The following is a 21,214-nucleotide window of genomic DNA, read 5'->3' on the forward strand; positions in this document are numbered from 1 at the left end:
CCTCTTCTATAAGAGAGATGCTATCACCAAAACAGTGGACGGGGTCGAATCCAGGACAACGGTTGAGGTCATGGCTTTCCACAGCACTGCAACGGTCTTTTAGTTCCCCGCTAAAAGATACGTACCGGGGCGCATCCCCCACATTTGGTACAAGACAGATGCTGGTTGGAAACAGAAATTGCTGGCCTCTTCCTGGCTTACGCCCGGCTCATTGTGAAACAACTCACACAGGACATCCTTTCTCTCACAGTGAGGCCGTTGAAATTCTGCTCCCAACCCCACCAGAAGCTGGGGATTTGGTGGGGGTTTATTGAATCTCTGCATTGGCCCGTGCACTTTGAGCCAAGGGCGACTCGGCTGGCAAGGGCGGTCATCTGATTGCTTTTACGTGATTGGCCACCGGCTCTTGAGCTTCGTTCGGTCGAGAAATCCACTCACTGAATGTCACAACCCGTTCGAGAAAATTGCCGACATCTTACCGCCGACAAAGTTCAAAGTCGACGCTCCAGATCGCCAGATCCCAGCCGGCAGTATTTCTGGTTGACGGCCACTCACCAGCATATCTTACAACAGAACTTCTCACCGATACAATGTCTACAAACCCGGGCACCATGCGAGGCCCGAGCCGGACCGGCCAGCGCGGCGGCATCCCTTTCACCCCCAATACCCCTACGACATCGTCTGCCTCTTCGGCGATCCCCAGACCAGTCGAAACCACCCATGCTGCCCCCAGCGAGAGCGGCGCCTCCTTGAGTGCCGGCAGACAAAAACAAGCAAAGCGAGACGAGGTGTGTATTTTGGCTTCTTTTTCTTCTTGTTCTGAGCCAGTTATCGGCTCGTCTTGGCGCCTCTATTTCGCATCTCCTGATCAGTGACGTGGCGGACGAGGAGAAATACCACTTGGTGGGCGACAGGATGAAGACTTACTCTGTAACTACCAGGCCATCCGCCGCAAGCTGGAGAGTGATCTCTCCAAGAAGAAGCACCTTACCAGCCGAGCCCGCCATTCCCGCAAAGCCCCTCCCGGCACCGTCCTTGCCCTCAAGCCTAGCCCCGCCCTCCAGATCAAGCCCGCGACGACCGTTTCCGAGGCTGCCCAGTTGATGGCCGCGAAAAGGGAAGACTGCGTGCTTGTTACCGACGACGATGAGAGAATTGCCGGCATTTTCACCGCCAAGGATCTCGCCTTCCGCGTTGTTGGAGCTGGGTTGAAGGCCGCCAATGTCACCATTGCCGAAATCATGACCAAGAACCCCCTCTGCGCCAGAACCGATACCAGTGCCACCGATGCCCTCGACCTCATGGTCCGCAAGGGCTTCCGCCACTTGCCAGTTATGGACGAGAACCAAGACATCTCTGGTGTGCTCGATATCACAAAGTGCTTTTACGAGGCCATGGAGAAGTTGGAGCGGGCCTACTCTTCGTCTCGCCGTCTCTACGACGCCCTCGAGGGTGTGCAGTCCGAGTTGGGCACAAGTCAGCCTCAACAGATTATTCAGTATGTTGAGGCCTTGCGGTCCAAGATGTCGGGTCCTACCCTTGAGTCGGTCCTCAACGGCATCCCACCCACCACCGTCAGCGTGCGGACATCGGTCAAGGAGGCTGCCCAGTTGATGAAGGAGAACCACACCACAGCCGTCTTGGTGCAAGATCAGGGCGCTATTACGGGTATCTTCACCAGCAAGGATGTTGTCCTGCGTGTTATTGCCCCAGGCCTTGATCCTGCCACTTGCAGCGTCGTCCGTGTGATGACCCCTCACCCCGACTTTGCGCCCATGGACATGACCATCCAGGCTGCTCTTCGCAAGATGCATGGTATGTTTACTTGTCCAAACTTTGTTGAGATCAAACTAATACGGTGCTTCAGATGGCCACTACCTTAACCTCCCGGTGATGAACGATGGAGGCGAGATCGTCGGTATGGTCGATGTACTCAAGCTCACATATGCCACTCTTGAACAGATCAACACGATGGGGACAGGCGCCGACAACGAAGGACCGGCATGGAACAAATTCTGGCTCTCGCTTGACCACGAGACCGAGTCCATGGTCTCTGGTGACGGCTCCCATCACCACACCCACCACACCCGCTCCGTCATGTCCCCCGATATGTCCCGCGACAGAATCAACGACAGCGTTGCGCCCGGCGATTCAGCCAGCCATGCGGGTGTTGATTCCCCCCCCCATAGTGCTGTGGCGCCCATCACACCCGAACTCCCACCCAGTGAGATCCCATTCGCCTTCAAGTTCAAGGCGCCTAGCGGGCGTGTCCATCGTCTGCAAGTGACTGCTGCGCACGGCATGGAGGAATTTGTTGCCAACGTCGCAGCGAAGCTCGGCGCCGAGGTGGAGACTATTGGAGGTGCACCAGCGGTTGAGGATGGTCTGCTCTCTGGCGGATTTGCCCTAAGCTATCTGGATGATGAGGGTGATTCGGTTTCCATCACAACAGACCAGGATCTCCTGGAGGCCATTCTCCTGGCCCGTCATGGCCATCGCGAGAAGGTCGATCTCTTTGTTCACCACCCCAACCAACCTCCCGTTGCCGTCGCCCCAGCGCCAGAACCGGTGGCGCACCCCACTCCTCCTGCCTCGTCAGTAGTCAGAGAGCGGAGAAAGGCACACCACGAGGAGGAGTCCGAGGAAGAGGAGGACGAATCTGAGGAGGAGGCGCCTGTTCGCCGGAGAACCCGCACGCGGACTGCGCCTCTTCAGCAGGAACAGGTCATTGCCGGTGTCCCTAATGAGCTCCTGCTGCCAGGTGCTATTGTCACATTGGCCGTGGTTATCATTGGTGTGTTTGCCATTGGTAGAGCGTCTAGCAGATAAACAGATGTGGCAGGCGGGAGAGGAATGTTGGGGGAGTATATATCCGCTTTTAGGGGGGTGGTGAAAGCAAAATCCGGTGACGAGACGAACGAGCCTTGCGTTGGGGCGAGCCTTTTACGATGCACACCTACAAAACCACATGGTTCGGGCAGGCGAGGTTCGCGGTGTAGAATTCTTTTGTATCAGACTTCATGACTGCCTATTGATTCCATAGATGATCTAATAGCACTTTTTCATTTTTCCTTTGTTCAGAATTGACGGATCCCCCCTCTCTTCTCATCCATTGTCTTCTCACTGCCCCTGAAATGAACAAGTGATGTCGTAACGTGGGGTGAGAGACCTCCGATGTGGTGCGGGCGTCGGTTCGGGTGGTTGGCGGCTCGGCGGGGAGGCGAAGCACGGGCCACCTCGAATTGGAGCTGCTCCTCTGGAGAAAAGTTGATTTGTGCTTCGGCTGGCAATAGAACTTCTGGAACTGGTGATGCCTGTTAGACACCCAGCATTCCCGCCATGATTATACGGAATTTCGGCGTGCGGCACGGTGAGTCTAGTTTGACAGCGGCTCGATTCCCCAGAACCCTCGCTAATTGAGTCGAATGTGTGAATCACAGGCCGCCAGGTGCTCTCTGCCCCTCCCTCGGCACCATCATGTCTCCGACTCTTCTCTACCCAGACCACAACGACGGCAACGACCGCCACCCCCGTGCCCGGAAACCAAGAAGCGATCGAGCAGCTCGCCGCTCTGAGCGCCACGGATGCCGCCCGCGAAGCCAGGCTCGCCGGCCGTCGACAGCAGCAGGAGATTGCGGCCATCCCGCGCAACTTCAGGAAGTTTATCAAGTACCAAAAGGAAACGGAGAAGCTCGGGTCCGAGGTTGAGAGGCGGTATCTCCCCGACGAGATCATCCGCAACCCGCCCCACGACGCCAGCTTGGAGGACCTGCTCGCGGCGCAGTGCCACATGGGCCATCATGTCTCGAGGTGGAACCCGGCCAACTCGAGGTACATTTATGGTGAGAGGGCGGATATTCACATCATCAGCCTGGAGCAGACGGCGGCGCACTTGAGGAGGGCGGCGAGGGTGGTGGAGGAGGTGGCGTATCATGGGGGGTTGATTCTGTTTGTGGGGAACAGGAAGGGGCAGATGCCGATTGTGACGAGGATGGCGGAGCTGGCGGGGGCGTGTCACCTTTTTCAGAAGTGGACGCCGGGGTGTATCACGAACAAGGATGTGTTATTGCAAGGGGGGCAGCTCAAGATTGTGGATGAGAGGGATAGGGAGTTGGAGGGGTTTGAGGAGCATTTGAGGGATTGCAGGCCGGTGACGCCGGATTTGGTGGTTTGCTTGAACCCGTTGGAGAATTATGCGTTGCTGAGGGAGTGTGCGCTGGCTACGGTGCCGACGGTGGGGGTGATTGACACGGATGCTGATCCGAGCTGGGTTACGTATCAGATTCCGGCGAATGACGATAGGTGAGTTTTCTTGAATGAGGGAGATGGATGGGTTGCTAATCATGGGAGAATAGTTTGCGGTCTGTGGCTCTTATTGCGGGTGTTTTGGGGCGGGCTGGTGAGAGGGGGCAGCAGAGGAGGCTGGCGGATGCTGAGAAGGGGGTTGTGAAGTGGCAGACGCCCAAGGATGTGTTTAGTTTTATCGGCAAGGTGAACGCCAAGGTCAGGAGGGAAGCCGAGGGAAAACAGGAGAATATGCAGAAGGAGACGGGAGGGCTGAAGCCGGCTGATTTGATGACGGAGGATGAGGTTATCGCTGAGATGTTTGGTCAGGGTGCTGTTCCGTCCAAATACTAGCGGGCGAGTGTCCCTTTTCTGTATCAAAATTCAAGGTGAATGTGTATTTTAGAGGCTTTTGTATGTACATGTAAAATAGGAACAAAATTGGTACACTTGCTGAAAGACAACAAAATAACAGCTCCTCATGAGGCGTGATGTCAACAAATCACTGTCGATAATGATTGTTGTCGTTGATATTGTCCTGGCAGCTGTTCATCTCATCATGCCAGGCTGTCAGCTGCTACCAGCCAAGACCATGACTAAGCCCCGCCCCCCCCAATGCGGCCCGAAATCTTCGCAGCATCCCCTTTCCAGCGAATTTCCCCTCACCAGGCACAAATCATCACCACGCACATTTCAGCACAGCAGACACGTTCCCGTCACGTCACAGCCAACACCCTGCCGCCGCACTTCGGTCGTTCTCGTCACGCCACACCGGCATTCCCCCGTTGATTGGGCACGAACCGGCCCGACATCCAGGAACACACCCACCCGTCCCTGAGTCGTGCTGTTCAGGTACCCCTCCAAACACTCTCTTCTGCTTTCCAGGTACGGGTGTTTCAACTTTTGGGGAATCTAGGTAGGAGAAGGAGGAGGAGGAGAAGCGTTGTAGGAAGAGAAGAGGAAGACAATACAAGATGCATTTCTCACCATGACCATTCACATCTTATCCAAAAGTACCTCAACAGACGAACAGGATGCTAATGACTCACATCTGACCCGGCACAGACGGACGCTGCATTGAACACCGTCCGGACCGAACATAGCCTGCCAAGAAGCAATGCCGGCCATTCTGGAGGACCCAGCCGCCCCGACCATCTATCGTATCTCGGGCGACCCTCCGTATCCGGATCCCGCGAAGCCTTCGGTCCCGGCCTCTATTGTCCCTCGCCATGTGACGCTTAGAGACCGGCAGACCGAAGCCACCGTCATTCCGTTTGCATCCCGGGATGAAGTACCCGAGTCATTGCTGCGCTATCTCAGCGACCAGTTCAGCAAAGAGATCGAGGGCGGTGATACCTACCCCATGATGGAGCCCATGTCGTTTGACAAGTTTGCTGCCTACTGGTTTCAGAACTTTGCCGGTATCATGCTGCTGGGCAACATTGAAAGCGCTGCCGATGTGATCGAGGGTAAAGACTGGTCCAAGGAGTGCCTTGGCACTTTCTACATCAAGCCCAACTACCCCGGCCGCAGCAGCCACATCTGCAACGCGGGCTTTATCGTCACTGATGCCTCCCGCAACCGCGGTGTTGGTCGGCTGATGGGCGAGACGTACCTCGAGTGGGCTCCCCAACTGGGCTACAAGTACTCCGTCTTCAACCTCGTCTACGAGACAAACGTGGCCTCGTGCAAGATTTGGGACGCCCTCGGCTTCAAGCGGATCGGCCGGGTCAAGGGCGCCGGCAATCTCAAGAGCCACCCGGACCGGCTGGTGGACGCCATCATCTACGGGCGCGACCTGGGCGACGCGGCGGGCGGCGCGGGCAACGAGGAACTTGTGAGTGAAGAGCGTTTCGACAAGATCAAGTTCTACCTCAAATACGGCCGCTATCCGAACGGCGCTGACCGAGCCGAAAAAAGCAGACTCCGTAGCGCGGCGACACACTACAAGCTCCTGGAGGGCGACGTCTTGATGCTCAAGGATAAAGAGGTCATCTCGGACCCGCAGCGGCAGTACGAGATTGCGAGGACGGTGCACAACCAGGCCCACGCCGGCATCAACAAGACGACGGCGACCATTGCGGAGCGGTACCACTGGAGCCGGATCAAGGAGACGGTGTCGGATGTAATTAGGAACTGTACAGAATGCAAAGAGCTGGGGAAGCCATCATCATCATCATCAGCTGCTGCTGCTGTTGCCGCTGCCGCTGCCGCTGCTTCACAGTCTTCGCAAACAACAGCTGTCCAACCATCACCTGCTCTTGCCGCCGTCAACGGCGTAAAACGACCCAGTTCTGTAACACTACCTGGAGCCCCCAATCCTAAACGGTCCTCTCCCAGTCCCACTGCTACAGCTGTCGTCGTGGCCGCCCCATCTTCTTCCTCAACAACAACACTACAGCAGCAGCCAAGGCCACCAATACCCGACCAGCCCCACTTGGGGCCGTTTACCGTGCCAAGGCAACAACAACAACATCACCCACCACCGCAGTATACCGATCCGACGACGATATCGCTTTTATCATCAGCCAGTCACAGTCACGGAATCGACACGGGTTCGGGTCCTGGTGTTGATGCGGCCATGGGGGGGGCTGGGCATCATGATGCCCACCACCACCACCACCACCATCCACATCACCATGTGCAAGTGACGGATGTGTACCAGCCTATTGATCCGCAGATTATACAATCTTCTTTGCACCATCATCATCATCATCATCATCATCATCATCATCATCCCCATCATCAGCAGCAGCAGCAGCATCACGATGACGGATTGGTGCACCCGGGGTATTTGTTAGGGGATGTGCACCACCCGCATCATCATCATCAGGAGCATGATGAGACGGATGCGTTTCAGGCGTTGATTAACGCTGGGGCGGAAGAGGAGGAGGTGGAGGAGGAAGAGGTTGTGGGCAGGAGGACGAGGGAGGAGGTGGAGGAGGCGGTGGATAGAGATTTGGAGATGTTGATTGAGGAGCCGGTTGAGGAGGATGAAGGAAAGGGGAGAGGGGGGAAGGAGGAGGGGAGTTTGAGTCCTAAGGGGGAGGTGCCAGCTACGCCTGTGCCGACCGAGGTCGGGGATGAGGGGGGGAGGGTTGGGTAGAGTGAAGGCGGACAAGGTGGGTAAATATGTTGGATTTTGTTAACATAGCAACAAAAAGGGGGTTGGCGGTTGGGAAAATAGAGTTTTGGGGATTCAGGGGGTCGGTTAACTACCTTGTGATTTTTTGGCTACGAATATTTTCACGGGATGATGAACTTAACATTTTATAATAGAGATTATTCATGAATTATGTTGTGTTGCTTCGCTGGGGGTATCTTGCTCATGGTGGTTGGATATGGAAGAGATGGGGGTTGGTTGGCGGGTTCCAAACTCAGCCTCGAAGTCTTTTCCCAAGTCGTGTACCACCAACCCACCATCCTAACTACTTCTTTCATGCTAAAATGTTTCTCAATATTGTCTGTACACTTGTTACCGACACTTCGTGGGAAAAGCGCAAATGTCTTGTACCACCCACCATCCCAACTCCCTCTTCCACGCTAAAATTCTTCCAGATCGAGAGCATCGAGTACAGATAATTGAAATAAGAGCATCATCCTCGTTAATATCAAACCGTCGTTACATGCATTTGAGATGCTACACACGCCTCAGAGTTCTGGATGCCAGGAAGGTTGGGCGTCTGTTTTTCAATGATGATATCAATCAACAATGTCGACAAAGGTGATATACACACTATCTTGCCCATCGCAAGCGATCTTCTCTCATAAATACCTCTGGCTTGTAGGCAGCATTATGCAAGATGGACATAGTAACACTCCAGGCACAAGACCTTATCAATATTATCTGCTCTAGGAATCTGCATACCCGTATGAGAGCACCTTCACTAACTAGTAACATATGATGTAAATTAGAACCGTTGAATCGGTTGGTTGGCCCATGTACTGAGGACTGGTTGAACTTAGCTTTGATATTGTACATGGTATTGATGCTGCTTGAAACGAATACCTATCTCGTTCATGCAACCCAGCTTTATACATCTCTATCGTATTCCACTCCTGAGTAGACATCATGCACAACACACATTGACCGCTGCATAATACCACAGGAGAGACTGTCATTACTTTAACATCTTTTATTACCACATTTGCCATGTATATAACACGCAAAGAATCTAGGTATCAACACCCCATGCTCATGCAACAACCCCCGGTGTTCCATCACTTTTATCTACAGCCCCCTTTTCCAGCCCCCTTTACCGCCTGGGCATACCCCTTCCACGCCCCCTCCCACCAAGTGCCCTCTGCGCATCACCAGGACGCAGAGCAGCACCTGGGGCTTGAGGAGCCGCGCTCTCCTCGTTTCTAATCGTCTCATCCACGCCCAAAATCAAGCACGCAGCCTCCGTGGCAGCCTGAATAGCATTGATCTTGACCAGCGCAGGCTCCCAAACAAATCTCTCCATCATGTCTGTTGTGCCCTCGTTGACAAAGTCAACACCCGCCCAGGTGTTGCCCCTTCTGTGCTCAACTCTGAGTCTGTTGAGGATATCAGTCGCGTCGAACCCGGCGTTGTCGCAGAGCTGGCGGGGGATGACCTCCATGGCCTTGGCGAAGCTCTTGATGATAGCTTGCTGCTTGTGGGCTACGTCGCGATCGGCGAACCGATGGAGGTAGGCGGAAATCTCCATTTCTGTGGCACCACCACCGCCAACAATAGTCTTGTTGCGGATGGCGCGCTTGACAATCATGAGGGCGTCGTGGAGAGAGCGCTCAACCTCGGCGATGAACTGCTCAGCACCACCTCGGAGGACAAGAGTGCAGGTCTTGGCGGAGGGGCAGCCCTCAAAGAAGTTGAAGCGCTCGCCGCCGATTTGTCTCTCGTCGAAGGACTCGCATGTGCCGAGATGCTCGGCGCGGATGTCGGAGCAGGTGCTCTGGATAGTGGCGCCGGTGGCTTGAACAACACGCTCCATATCATCGGCGGACACACGACCAGCGCAGAAGATGTCGCAATCAGCGAAGTATTGGGTAGCCAAGTCACCAATGGGGAGCTTGGAGAGGACAACCTTGGCACCGGTCTCATGCAGGGCTTCGAGCTTCTTGAAGATGATTTGCCATTCGGCGTCGACGATGGCTTGGTACTCGGATACGTGCTCGACGCGGACCTCGGCGTTGTCCTTCTCGGCCTTGAGCTCAAGCTCGACGTTCAGGCAGACAATCTTGGGCTTCTTGAAGGACTTGGGCTGCTGCTCGAAACCGGCGTAGGAGAAGGTCTTCTTGAAGGCGACACCGTTTACGAAGAGGGAGTCGGTAAGGGAACCGCCGGGGATCTTCTTGATGCCTATTAACTTTTCGTTGAGGTCTTCTTGATCGAGGGAGAGGACGGCGTCGACGACCACTAATGAGAGAAACAAGATATTAGTACCCCTGCCCTGCTGCTGGCTATTGTGAATCCAGAAAAGGGGGCCTCACTCTTTGTGAAGAACTCGGTGTTACGCTTGATAAGCTTGCTGGTCATGGCGGTGGCAGCGAGCTTCTCGAGTGTGTCTCTCCTGTTGCCCTCGGTTGTGTTGACAGCAATCTCCTTGATCTTGTTCACCGCCATGGTCGACGCTCTCCTGAGACCCTTGATGATGATCTGTGAGCTGACCCCATTCTCAACATGCTCCTTGACCTCCTTGAGGATCTCGCCGGCGAGAACAACGACGGAGGTAGTACCGTCACCGACTTCGGCGTCTTGTGACCGGGCAATATCGACGAGGATGCGGGCGGCGGGGTGGACAATGTCCAGGAGCTTCATGACGGTGGCACCATCATTGGTGATGGTCTGCTTGCCGTTGGCATCGACCATGAGGAGATCACCGCCATAGGGGCCGAGAGTAGACTTTATCGTGGCCTGAACGGCGAGACAGGCGTTGATATTGGAGATGATCTGGCCCTTGCCCTGAGAGGTGTCGGTCCCTGCGCAACAACACAAGCATCGAGTCAGTGGGGGAGGGGACAACGGTGAGCGGATCGGGAAGGAGGGGTTGTTTTCTAACCCTCTTTCAGGACAATGATGGTGGGTGTTTGGCCTCCGAAAGACATCTTGTGGCCGGTGTGTGAAGGATGGGTCTCTTTGGTCTGGTCGTGACGGAACTACAAGAGTCGTTGCAAAGGGGGTGTGGTGGTGGGTGGAACGCGCGCCGTTGGGGGGGTAATTTGATTATTTCGTGGAGCTTCCCGGCCTTTGGGTCCAGAGCTCCCAAAAAAATATCGAAGCCTTGCTGCACTCCGCCTGCCAGCGACTGCCAGAGACGCTTGGACGCTGTAGCCAGAGACGCTTGGACGCTGTAGCCTGTGCACGGGCCACCTCCTGAGTTGTTTGACCTCTTAAAGGTCACATGTTTTGTCATGTGAGCTCCTCCAAGAGAACCCCACTCCCCAGAAGCTGATTTCTCTGCTCCACTTCCCCCGGAGTTTAGGATGAGACACCTGCAGGGCCAACCTGACTTTGACTACTGACGTTACGTACCAGTCACTGTACACTCTCTCCCTCACCACAAAATAACTGAGATACTAAAGTAGGTTAATGTAAGTTGAAGCATAGTCTATAGGCCTATCAACCTACTTTTGATATATAATTTATAGTATAGTATGGGTTAACTTACTTTAGAGTTCAATTATTTTGTGGGCAGGGGGACTCTCTACGCAAGCAGGATCACGCAATCAACACAAAAGAGACAAGCCATGTCATTGTAAGAGTAACCAACATTTCCCATCATTATCCAACCAAAACCCATTACCCAAGATACCCAATCCAATTTTCCCAATCCCATCATTATATCTTCCCTGAATCGGAGCCCAGGGCACTCTTCTCAACAACCTGAACTGACGACTCATCAGTCGCTTGCTTTTGATCCGCCTTCTCAACATCTGGGCCTGTGGCTTTCCTCCTCCACCAAGCCCTCTGGTCAGTGATGTCTTGGCTGGAATTGCTCTGATTATCCGGATCGGTAGAGCGGAACTGGAGAACGTTCGGCTGCGAGCTTAGCTCCCTGCCTCGTCGGAATGTCAACGTAGCAGTCAGTCTTTCCTCGAAAGCTGAGCTGAAGACGAACATGTTCGGAAAGAAGCGCCGGAAGAAGGCTCGGAGTGATGGGAGACAGGCGCAGACGATTCCAATGTCCATTTCGACGATGCTAAATGTTGTCAGCCCAACCCATCCACGGATTCCACTTCTTGCCAGTACTCACCACCAAATCAAGTTTTTGACATAATGCCGTGAAATATCCATTTCGTTGGCTCCCGTCATCGCAGTCACCATGCGCATGGTGCTCACACCGCAGACACTGTAAACTGTTAGCCCCCTGAGTTTTTCCTACACAGCCCTCCCCACAAACAACAAGCAATGACTGGAAGAGAACTTACAAACCACCCGCCATCAAAATGCCCACCACACCCACCTTCCTCCTAATCCCCACCCTCAAATCCCATAGCATCCAAATCGGCATCACCAAAATTATGAAATCCGTCGCCATGTTCAGTATATTAGCCGAATCAAACACCGCCTGCTGGTTGATGCACGTGCCCCCCTCAATCGTCCAGTCCCAGTAATACTGCATCGGTTTGCATATGTACAGAAACAGAAACGCGTTGGGGATGGTGTACCCAACCACAAAAAACATGACCACGTAAACCGCTATCCGGAACTTGTGGTTGGCGGTGGCGAAGCGGAGGTAGAAGGACAGAATGGACATCTTGACGAAGAGGGTGGTGAGGTTGTAGGTCATGGCGCCGCCGATCATGCCGAGCTTCATCATGAATTGAAACTTGGGGAAGGGGAGGTCCCAGATGTGGTTTCCCATGCCGAGCGTGGTTTCTGTTTTCGGGGGTTCAGCTTTGTTTGATCAGGATGATGGTGGTTGTCTTTAGAGACAAAAGACGTACGGATGATGCAGACGGTCGAGTTGGCAATGGTGAAGAGCTATCAGTAGTGGTCAGTTGCCATGTCTGTCATGATTAAAACAAGGGGTGTCCGTACAAACGCGACGATTACCAAGTCTGTCCATCACCAAGGTCAGCAAACTAGGTAGGTGTGTGGGTTGTATGAAGGGAGATCTCACAATCATCTGGATGCCATTTTCGAATGATATGGCTGGCTGTGTACAACCTCGGGACCAAAAAGCATAGCGCAAGAACTGGAAACACCACAGCAACAATAACGAGTCTGTAGCCGATCGACTCGGGGTTGTCGTAGTTCGGTATTGGAGCTGCGGGATCCATCTTTACTATCCTGACCTAGCCTCACCGCACGCGTCTTCTTGTTGGTAATGTCGGCACCACAGTCTTCAGCAACAATCTGGGTTGTCCGTGTTCGTATAGTCGATAATAAACGAGTGTCAGATCTTCTCTCCCACCTCAAGCAAACCGGCAAGTCGTCACTCAAATCTAAACACAATATATCCTCAATAAAATCCCCAAAAGATTGACAAGAAGTTACAAAGTGAGTAGAACCTGAACTCTCCTCATGTCCCATCTCAGCGGGAACCACCCACCCTAAGTACTACACTAAACGAGCCCATCCGTCCAAATCCCCCAGCCAAATCCCCCAGCCGCACCCCCCTACCCATGTCCATCATCCCCAAGATCTCCAGACCGGTCCCTCCCTCTCGATCTCTTGACGTAACATAACGCCATCTCATTCCATTCATCCCTTCTTTGCCTGCCGCAGAAAACAACCCCAATTCCTTCACAACCAAACAATTTGCAATTAATGCGCAGCACCATCGGCACTAACCCCCGGCAGGGGATAGCCTCCTTCTCCGGCACCCCGGCACCCCCGGTCCGGACCCGGTAGGATCACCTACCCCGATTTGATCCACCAAGCGAGCAAGCCAAACGGGCTTGTTGGTTCGCTAAGGGATTTTCTGGGAATTTTAGAGAGAGGAGGGTCTGTGATTCGGGGAAAGAACCAAAGAGCAAGCCACCTCCTCAGCCTTGGGTTATGAGGATTTCGCGGACACGATGCTTGGCTCATGGTGGGCTGATTATACGATGGGAAACGAATGATGCGAGTTAAGTATCAACGCAGACGTTCCTCTCGAAGATTTAATTAATGGATGAGTCTGGATGCAGATTGCCGCTGGCGACGACAACTAGAAGATGCATGCTTGATGTATTCTTTGGCCCATGGCAAAGAGATTTTGAGGCTGCAGATGTTCAAAATCATTTGACCAGAAAGAGCTGAGGATGTGACAGGCAATGGACCGCTGCTGAGTTAAGACAATCTGCCCGACCACTCCGACCAACTCAATTTGAAGCGTCGTGCAGTAGCAGTGCTCGCCAGCGAGTGACCTCTCTGAAAATGGCTAAGCTGGACCCCGAGGCCACAAACCCTAGGCGAAATCTAACAAGGTGGATGTCCAATAATATCCGGAAGAAGCCGCATCGCAGCAGACAGACCGTATCCAAATGATGACCGTATCCAAATGATCAAGTGGCGACCAAGTCTCTTCCAGGGGCGGCAAGGCGACAAATGGTTGGTTCACACTCAACAAGTGCTCTGAATTGGTGACTATGGCTCTAAATGTGTTCCCATTGATGAGCTGAAAGGAAAACCCTGAAAGCCCTCATTCCTTTTCCGTGATCGCCAGTTTGCTGTGCAAAAGTGAAATCATGATATCATTGCTCCCGGAACATCAAAACCCAGAGACCGTATGCCACCAGCCCAAAACGCCGACCTAGAAGACACTGGCCATTTAGGCAGTCTTAGCACCCTGGGTAGGGGTGACCTTCTTGCCGTCCTTGTTGTAGCGGACACGCGGGGGAGGAGCACGGTTGCGGCGGCCCTCGCGGGAGCGGACACTAGAAGCACAAGTGTCAGTGGGAAACTGTTCTGTAGTCGGAGGGTATACTCTTCTGCGCGGGAAACGCGTTCGACCAAGGAATCTTCTCAGCCGCCCTCGTCGTCGTGAAGACAGACGTGGTTGTCCCCGCCAGTTGGACAAACGTACCGGACAATCTTGCCGTGAATGGCGCAAGAGACGCAGTACTGCAGCTTGAGGTACATCTTGGGAACCGTGTACTCGGCGAACACCGAGGCGTCGGAGATATCACCTGTGAAGTCGCAAAGTCAGCCTGGGTTTGTTCTCGATCGGGTTGTTGTTGTTGTGGTGTGGTGTTGCCAGCGCGTGTATACGTACGGATAGCCGCAGACTCAACCATGTTGCGGATGGTGAACCGCTTGATGGCCTTGTCCTTGGGAGTGCATCTCGAGCAGTTGGAGCACCGGATGGGCTTGACGTGGCCGCGGCCTGTGAGGAATAGAGTTAGCGATGATGTCCAGTCAAGGTCGAGGTCGAGATCGATGTCGACGAAGGCGATGAATGGAAAGTCACATACCCTTCTTGTTGCGGCCGTTGTTCTTTCTCTTCTTGACCATCTTGACGGTGTTCTTGATGCACTGGTTCTCAAGAAGACTGGTTGTGTGGAGGAAGAGGGCAGGAATTGGGAATTTCAACTTGCCCTCCAAATGCTGCGCAGGTGGTGCCCCACTTTCCGCTTGTGGTGGACCGAGCTCCCCAACGGGTTTTTTGCACAGGGCAAGTGGGTTGCAAAGCCCTAAATTCGCCGGCCAGAGTCAGCTGACCCGCACCGCGTAAAGTGTGGGGCCCACCTGTCCAAAAGTTCAAGTCTGAGAGCAGCGGCGCCTCAAATTCTCAACTCCTCCATCAGCGCGCACTTCACAACATCTCCAGATTGCTGAGGAAGACACTGTGTCTAGGTACGTCTGGTTGATGTTGCTGAGCTTCTCGCGCCCCGGCACCCTGTTTTTCATCATCATCTTCACCATGATACCCAATCTTGTCATCGCGGCAGTCGCTGTGGGAGGTGACCCTTGAGCGGTTGTCTGCATGCTGGTCGCGCGCAATCCTCAAGATAGCCTCTTTTTTCCCCCTCTCCTCACTTCGTTTCTCTCCATACCCGCCGGGGCGCAGAAGTCTCTCATTCTCTCGTCTGCGTCTAACATATCCTTACCACTTCTCAGTAGGCAATCATGCAGATCTTCGTGAAGACCCTCACGGGCAAGACTATCACCCTTGAGGTGGAGTCGAGCGACACCATCGACAATGTCAAGGCCAAGATCCAGGACAAGGAGGGTATTCCCCCTGACCAGCAGCGCCTGATCTTCGCCGGCAAGCAGCTCGAGGATGGCCGCACCCTCTCCGACTACAACATCCAGAAGGAGAGCACCCTCCACTTGGTCCTCCGCCTCCGTGGTGGTGGCAAGAAGAGAAAAAAGAAGGTCTACACCACCCCCAAGAAAATCAAGCACAAGCGGAAAAAGACCAAACTCGCCGTCCTCAAGTACTACAAGGTCGACTCTGACGGCAAGATTGAGCGCCTCCGCCGCGAGTGCCCCAACGAGAGCGTATGCCTTCCCCTCCCTTTTGTTTCTGTCCCTCTCAACACAGGCTAACTTTTCTCTCTCCAGTGTGGTGCCGGTGTCTTCATGGCCGCCATGCAGGATCGCCAGTACTGCGGTCGCTGCCACCTCACCTACGTCTTCGAGAAGGCTTAATTGCCCAACATCAACAAAAAGAAGGCGAAACATGGGACTGGGACGGAAAAGCATTGAGCTAGGAACGGGGCTGTGACTGATTTTCTTCATCGGCGTTTATGTACCTTTAGATAGGGGGGCATATTCTGGCTCTGACATGGCGAGGAAATGCGATTTGGGATGCGACATGATCACGATATCTCGGCTCTTTGACAGAGTTCCCCGTCATCGTCTGCGTTGTGGTTCTGAAAAGGGTCGCAAGGTAGCAAATCCTAAGCCCATTCCCATGATTCTTTTCCTACATTACATTTGGGTGTCTCTGTGCTTGTCTGTTTTATTTGTCTTGTCCTGTGTTACCTTACAGTCCATTCCTCAAGTTATCGTACTTGGTATCCGGATAGGTGACACAGTTCTCCTTGTACTGCAACGCTCCTGGCCCACCAAAGGTGTCAACCACGTTGGCGATCAGACTTTCAGGCCCTTCCTTATCAGCTGAACTCTCCCACCACATGCCACCACCCAAGCCCCTGTCTACGACATACTGCGCCTTTCTTCTAGCCAAGGGAACAGTATCATAGCTCACCATGGTCCTCGTCCCGGGGTGGTAGCAGTAGCTCGCGCCCGCCTCATGATCATACCTCTCCTCCGACCCCTCCAATGGCAACTTCTTGTAATCATGCACACCATTCTCCCACGTCCCCTCGCCCACACCACTGTACGGACCGCCGGGGCCGTCAGTCTGCTGAAAGGCCCTCCCGTACAGTGGCATTCCCAGCACGATCTTGCCCGGATGGACACCCTGACTGACATAATGGCTCACTGCGGCGTCGGTGCTAAAAGGGGTAGACTGCGGGTTGTGAGGGGAGGGGAAGAGGTTGGCCTGGTGGCCGGCGGTGGAGTCCCACGATCCGGCGTAGTCGTAGGCCATCAGGTTCCAAAAGTCGAGGTACCTGTCCATTCCGGGGAGGTCCATATTCTGGAGGTTTTGGAAGCCGGCGGGAGAAGCGACGGTGAGTTCGAAGTGGGGTCGGGAGGGGAGGGTGGAGGAGTAGGCGTCGAGGTGGGAGCGGAGGGTGGAGAGGAGGGAGACGAGGTGGGAGGCTTCGGTTTGGGAGGAGGGGTATTCCCAGTCTATGTCTAGGCCGTCGAAGCCCATGTTTTTGAGCTGGGGGAGGGTGTTAGAGGGGGTTTGGGTAAAGGCGGGGAGTGATTAAGGGGGGCTTACAAGGTCAACGGCGGTGCGCGCGAAATTCTCACGGCCCTCCGGGGTGGAGGCGGGCTGTTTAAAATTGGAGGAGTAGGTCCATCCTCCGATTGACAAGAGGACTTTGAGGTTGCGGTTCCGCGACTTGAGGATGTTGAGCTGCTTGAGACAGCCGTAGAGGTTGGTGCCCGAGTCGTTCCAGGAGTCGCCTTCCCAGTGGATGTCGGTGTCGGCCCAGGTGTCGGTGAGGTAGACCTCTCCCGACTCGGAGCGGACGTTGGCGAAGGCATAGAGGATGTGGGTGAGGTTCTGGACGGGGAGGTCTTGCGGGCGGTGCTTGCGGCCGTAGATGGCCCAGTTGACGAAGTAGGCTACGCTGCGGTAGCCGGGGGTGACTGGTCCGCCGCCCATCTTGGGAGAGTCTTGTTGGATGGGGGACCTTGTTGGGTTGGTGAAGATGGTCTTGGAGAGGAGAACGGCGGCGCTCAGGAGGAGGACAGTTAAGGAGGTGGCTATCAAGATGGGGGACCGGCGGGAACGGGAGGTTTGAGGTGTTCCAGAAGACGGCATATGGGGGAGGTTATATAACAGTAAGCCGCTTTGGGGGGTCGGCGGTTTGTTTGTCTCTGCTGCGGAGCGGATAGGAATGCCGGGGCCGAGAGGGAGCTGATGGCGGAGACCAACTTGGCAACCAGCCCAAGGAGAGGGGCCCGGCTGTGTTTCTTTTATTACAGCGGCGGCGGCACGGGGATTACAAGAAAGCTACGCACTTGAGACGCCACTTGACGCGTACTTCTTATGGGTTCAATGGCACGAATGGTTAACAGAGATGCCACGCAATTCCAGGTGGGATTTTTGATAAGTGTCCAGGGCTCTTCAGCCAAGCAAGTTGGGCGGGGATAGACACTGATGTCATGTCACGACTCTTGAGCTGAGGTGCCAGAGCCAATGGTCTCGAGGCCCTGTCAGGCGGGGCTGTCTAGCTTGATTGGTGGGGTCTGTGGCTGAAGAGCAAGGCAGCTTAGGTGCCCTGGCTCTTGGCAGCGGCCTCCATCAATCATCAATCACAGAACAACAACTTCTCCATCAAATAAGTGAAAAACAAAATGGCCAAATCATGGTATTACAGTAGTACGCCTAAACGCCATTCTCCGCCATTTTACCTACCTAACCTATACTCTTACCACGTCGGGAGATGTGACAAGGGCTGTATTACAGGGCTTGGAACAGTAGTTCAATTACAGTAGAAATCTTCAATGGCCTCGAAGTCCATGATGAAGAAGAGAAGAAGAAACTTGGAGTAGTCCAGTGATCCTGAACGTGTATTTATCTCCCGTCAAGTGGTCCGTGCCTCCCTTGCTTCAGGCCGCTGCCAAGTCCTTCAATATATCACTGGGCCAGTAGCATTCCCACCATGCCTTTCATTGACTGCTTCACTTTCAATAAATGGCTCACAACGTGCAGGTTGCCGGCGATTGGGCCGTGATGTGGCCGGTTGTTTTGTTGGCCGTGTGACACTATCTTGCCCCTTCTCATGCTCGCCCACGAGCTCTGAATGCCTTCAAGCCTCCACTCGGGAGTCCTTGGGTTTGCCGGGTTGCTGTGCGTGAAAGGTGCGGACAGCTGCCTTGGCTCCGTCGCTGTAGAAGTGCTCAAAGGGTTCCCAGGTCCAATGTCTCCTCTGAGGCCATCCTTCCCACTTGACCAGATACTTGACTTCATCACCCATCAAGGTCGAGTCCATCACCTTTTCCACTTGATAGTCTTCTGCCTCGACTGGCGCCGCTTCTCGCAGGACCTGGTCTACATCAGGCAGTGCCTGACCGCCAGCGCGATAGGGCTCGGCGTGCACTTTCGGCTTGTTCCCCAAATTGCCAAGTGAGTATCCGAGGACATCCTCCATCTCCTCGTCGGTGTCAGTTGGCGAGCTAAGAGTTGAGTCAGAGGAGTAGCCAGCATCGCCAACTATTTCAATAAGCTCCTGCTGTTCAAGAGCCTCTTTAACACCAGAAACATAGCTCCTTGAAGCCTGTCTGTCGATCCGCTGGCGTTTCCTGATACCAGAGGACACCTTTGATAAGCTGGCCGGTGAATATGTGGCAAGTTTGCCTCTAGTCCGTCTGTGTCTTGGACCTGACCTCGAGGTGGCCCCTGGCCTCAAGGGTGACGGCCTGAAGGGATCTGGCCTCCCGGGATCTGGCCTCCCGGGATCTGGCCTCCCGAGATCTAGCGTTACGGGTCTCTCTGGTGTCGAAGGAGGGGAGGAGAGGGGCGAATCTGAGTCACTGTCCAGTGGAAGCTCGCGTTTCTGGTCCAGCGGAAGGACGGGGCGAGCACGTGTACGTGGCTTGTTAGTCGCCGTATCCGCATGGCCCTCGGCTTTGTGCGCAATGGGATAGAGGTTGCAACGACACTGCATTTTAAATTTGTCGAAATAGCTTCGTCCGTAGTTGACGTATATCTCATGCCCCTCCTCGATTGGCCTGAGGGCTTTGAAAACCAAGACTCTGATGCCGCCGATGGTCTCGGGGCTGCACGCGACGTTGGGGCGGCAGTGGTGGTTGATAAACCGGGTCCAGTTGCCGTACATTCCCGCATCAATGTTGTATGGGTACTCGCCGATATGGTCGTCCATTTCGTAAACGTAGGCGCTGTTGGGCACGTGTTCGCTGTCGTGTTTACATATCATACCGTAATAGATGCCAATGATTCCATCTTGCTCCACATCACGACCGGGCTTCATGAAGGCGCCATAGCCCCGGTCCGGCGTCATGCGGATGGCGATATGATCTTTAGCCCACTCGGCCAACTGGTCTCGGAAGGGGGCGTAACAAGTGTATTGGTTGCACTCTTCGCTATCTGGTCTGTACCAGCTGTGGCACACCAAACACGTAAACGCATAATAGTGTTCCCCAAAGGGCGACATCAAACGACTGATACCATCGGACAAATAGTCGGCGTTGGCTCTGCGAATCCGAGTGGCGAGGGTGGGCACGCGCAAATCAAAGTCGGTGTACTTGACGAGGTAATCTCTGATCTCGTACACCTCGCGATCTTCGAGGGGGCTTGTGGATTGATAATCTTGACTAGAGATTTGGAAGAGCTTGGGAAACTTGGTGGGATCTGAGTGGAAATCAAGGGGCATAAGGCTGAGCATGAATTGATAATCCTCCTCTGACATATTGTTATTGACGACACCAGCACGCAACATAGCCGCCTCTCGTATAGCGCGCGTTTGCCGCGGAGACGTGTCTGCCGGCCCTGACGTGTTTGTAGGCGGCTGATACACTTCATCGTCGTCGCTGTTGTTGTTGCGAGGCATCGTGAATGATTAGGGATCTATAGTGTGTCGATACTAATAATTGTACAGATACCTGGTCTTGTACAAGTCTGAAGCTGCTATATGTCCGATTTTGAAAGGTTCAATGGACAGGACTGAAATTCTCCAGGAATTCCCAGATGGACCTGGTTTGACTATGCTGATATTGAAGACGAAACTGCTGGGTCATGGACATGGAGTCTTCATCTTGAATGACCGACGGAAACGGAAGGGTTATGTAGCCGTCTCTGTCTCTTTGTTTGAGGTCTGCATCGAGTTCACAATGCATTCATTTCTACAGGAAAACATAAATGGGTTCCCGCGGGATGCACATGGATAAAGAGAACCGAGATACATCTAGAGACAAAGCCTTCCACTTTTGGTCTGGTTCATAGGACCATGAAGTCTTCAAAAACGTTTAGCGGAGTTCTGTTTCTACTCTTCTCTGTAGGTGTAAGGTACATTGAGCACGCAGTCGAGTCAAGCAATTGGTATTCGGCATTTCACCACTGCTGAGTTACCGTGAGATCACCCCTGAACATCCCCTGACTTATCGACTACGTATATAGGTACGTATCGATATCTGGGAACACTCTGCGCTAGTAACCCCATGATATCCTTAACTCGCAGGTCTTGGAAAAGTAGTACAATCTTTTCTCTCCTCGTACAAGTACTCACACCTTTCTCTGTCCTCTCCCAATCAAACCCCACCAAAAGCCCCAGCACCCTCCACAACCCCTTTTCCTCCCTCTACCCTTTTTGACAGCCCTTACTTCCTCCCCCAACGCCAGACTCTCCTTCTCACCCCCCACATCCTGATGTGAACGAGCAGGGCTGAAAATCGTAACAGCCTTCTTCCCTC

The 21,214-nt window shown here is 53.9% G+C and overlaps 9 protein-coding genes across 9 annotated transcripts; 4 read left to right on the top strand and 5 right to left on the bottom strand.

Moving 5' to 3' along the window:
* Positions 1-53: 53 nt before the first annotated feature.
* On the top strand, positions 54-2,829 carry QC761_503220 (uncharacterized protein; the record flags this gene model as incomplete). The annotated part of the gene is made up of 3 exons (XM_062879554.1): positions 54-788; positions 942-1,815; positions 1,868-2,829. Exons 1-3 carry the CDS (start codon positions 591-593, stop codon positions 2,827-2,829), a joined length of 2,034 nt encoding a protein of 677 aa, XP_062730690.1. The 5' UTR covers positions 54-590.
* Positions 2,830-3,339: 510 nt separating this feature from the next.
* Positions 3,340-4,753, top strand: QC761_503230 (uncharacterized protein; the record flags this gene model as incomplete). The annotated part of the gene is made up of 3 exons (XM_062879555.1): positions 3,340-3,370; positions 3,441-4,302; positions 4,356-4,753. 3 exons carry the CDS (start codon positions 3,340-3,342, stop codon positions 4,636-4,638), a joined length of 1,176 nt encoding a protein of 391 aa, XP_062730691.1. The 3' UTR covers positions 4,639-4,753.
* A 648-nt stretch (positions 4,754-5,401) lies between these two features.
* On the top strand, positions 5,402-7,390 carry SPT10 (the record flags this gene model as incomplete). Its single annotated transcript, XM_062879556.1, is given in 3 exon segments — positions 5,402-6,121; positions 6,200-7,010; positions 7,026-7,390. 3 exon segments carry the CDS (start codon positions 5,402-5,404, stop codon positions 7,388-7,390), a joined length of 1,896 nt encoding a protein of 631 aa, XP_062730692.1.
* A 1,060-nt stretch (positions 7,391-8,450) lies between these two features.
* On the bottom strand, positions 8,451-10,553 carry CCT7 (T-complex protein 1 subunit eta). The gene is made up of 3 exons (XM_062879557.1): positions 10,329-10,553; positions 9,760-10,248; positions 8,451-9,685 (listed from the first exon to the last, which is right to left on the bottom strand). The coding sequence occupies exons 1-3, from the start codon at positions 10,372-10,374 to the stop codon at positions 8,541-8,543; spliced, it is 1,680 nt and encodes a 559-aa protein (XP_062730693.1). The 5' UTR covers positions 10,375-10,553; the 3' UTR covers positions 8,451-8,540.
* Positions 10,554-10,959: 406 nt separating this feature from the next.
* Positions 10,960-12,552, bottom strand: QC761_503260 (uncharacterized protein; the record flags this gene model as incomplete). Its single annotated transcript, XM_062879558.1, has 6 exons — positions 10,960-11,468; positions 11,523-11,625; positions 11,702-12,148; positions 12,217-12,253; positions 12,311-12,330; positions 12,393-12,552. The coding sequence occupies 6 exons, from the start codon at positions 12,550-12,552 to the stop codon at positions 11,108-11,110; spliced, it is 1,128 nt and encodes a 375-aa protein (XP_062730694.1). The 3' UTR covers positions 10,960-11,107.
* Positions 12,553-14,027: 1,475 nt separating this feature from the next.
* Positions 14,028-15,043, bottom strand: RPS26A (40S ribosomal protein S26; the record flags this gene model as incomplete). The annotated part of the gene is made up of 4 exons (XM_062879559.1): positions 14,671-15,043; positions 14,472-14,582; positions 14,283-14,385; positions 14,028-14,133 (listed from the first exon to the last, which is right to left on the bottom strand). The coding sequence occupies exons 1-4, from the start codon at positions 14,708-14,710 to the stop codon at positions 14,028-14,030; spliced, it is 360 nt and encodes a 119-aa protein (XP_062730695.1). The 5' UTR covers positions 14,711-15,043.
* Positions 14,286-15,850, top strand: ubi3 (ubiquitin-40S ribosomal protein S27a; the record flags this gene model as incomplete). The annotated part of the gene is made up of 3 exons (XM_062872795.1): positions 14,286-15,052; positions 15,317-15,700; positions 15,764-15,850. The coding sequence occupies exons 2-3, from the start codon at positions 15,326-15,328 to the stop codon at positions 15,848-15,850; spliced, it is 462 nt and encodes a 153-aa protein (XP_062730696.1). The 5' UTR covers positions 14,286-15,052; positions 15,317-15,325.
* On the bottom strand, positions 15,375-17,931 carry CHT4_3 (Chitinase 4). The gene is made up of 2 exons (XM_062879560.1): positions 17,055-17,931; positions 15,375-16,994 (listed from the first exon to the last, which is right to left on the bottom strand). Exons 1-2 carry the CDS (start codon positions 17,601-17,603, stop codon positions 16,188-16,190), a joined length of 1,356 nt encoding a protein of 451 aa, XP_062730697.1. The 5' UTR covers positions 17,604-17,931; the 3' UTR covers positions 15,375-16,187.
* Positions 17,932-19,144: 1,213 nt separating this feature from the next.
* Positions 19,145-20,355, bottom strand: QC761_503300 (uncharacterized protein; the record flags this gene model as incomplete). The annotated part of the gene is given in 2 exon segments (XM_062879561.1): positions 19,145-19,166; positions 19,172-20,355. Coding segments are annotated over 2 exon segments (1,206 nt in total).
* Between the last annotated feature and the right edge of the window lie 859 nt (positions 20,356-21,214).

Source organism: Podospora bellae-mahoneyi, chromosome 5 (genome assembly GCF_035222275.1).
Source record: "Podospora bellae-mahoneyi strain CBS 112042 chromosome 5, whole genome shotgun sequence".
Classification (NCBI taxonomy): domain Eukaryota; kingdom Fungi; phylum Ascomycota; class Sordariomycetes; order Sordariales; family Podosporaceae; genus Podospora; species Podospora bellae-mahoneyi.

What these genes read in the sequence shown, in the direction of transcription:
- CCT7 (XM_062879557.1), bottom strand. Translation starts at nt 10,374, where the DNA reads ATGTCTTTCGGAGGCCAAACACCCACCATCATTGTCCTGAAAGAGG. An exon ending in CATCATTGTCCTGAAAGAGG is followed by an intron (nt 10,249 to 10,328) that starts GTTAGAAAACAA and finishes GTTGTTGCGCAG; the next exon opens with GGACCGACACCTCTCAGGGC. An exon ending in CACCGAGTTCTTCACAAAGA is followed by an intron (nt 9,686 to 9,759) that starts GTGAGGCCCCCT and finishes TTCTCTCATTAG; the next exon opens with TGGTCGTCGACGCCGTCCTC.
- CHT4_3 (XM_062879560.1), bottom strand. Translation starts at nt 17,603, where the DNA reads ATGCCGTCTTCTGGAACACCTCAAACCTCCCGTTCCCGCCGGTCCCCC. An exon ending in CGCGCACCGCCGTTGACCTT is followed by an intron (nt 16,995 to 17,054) that starts GTAAGCCCCCCT and finishes ACCCTCCCCCAG; the next exon opens with CTCAAAAACATGGGCTTCGA.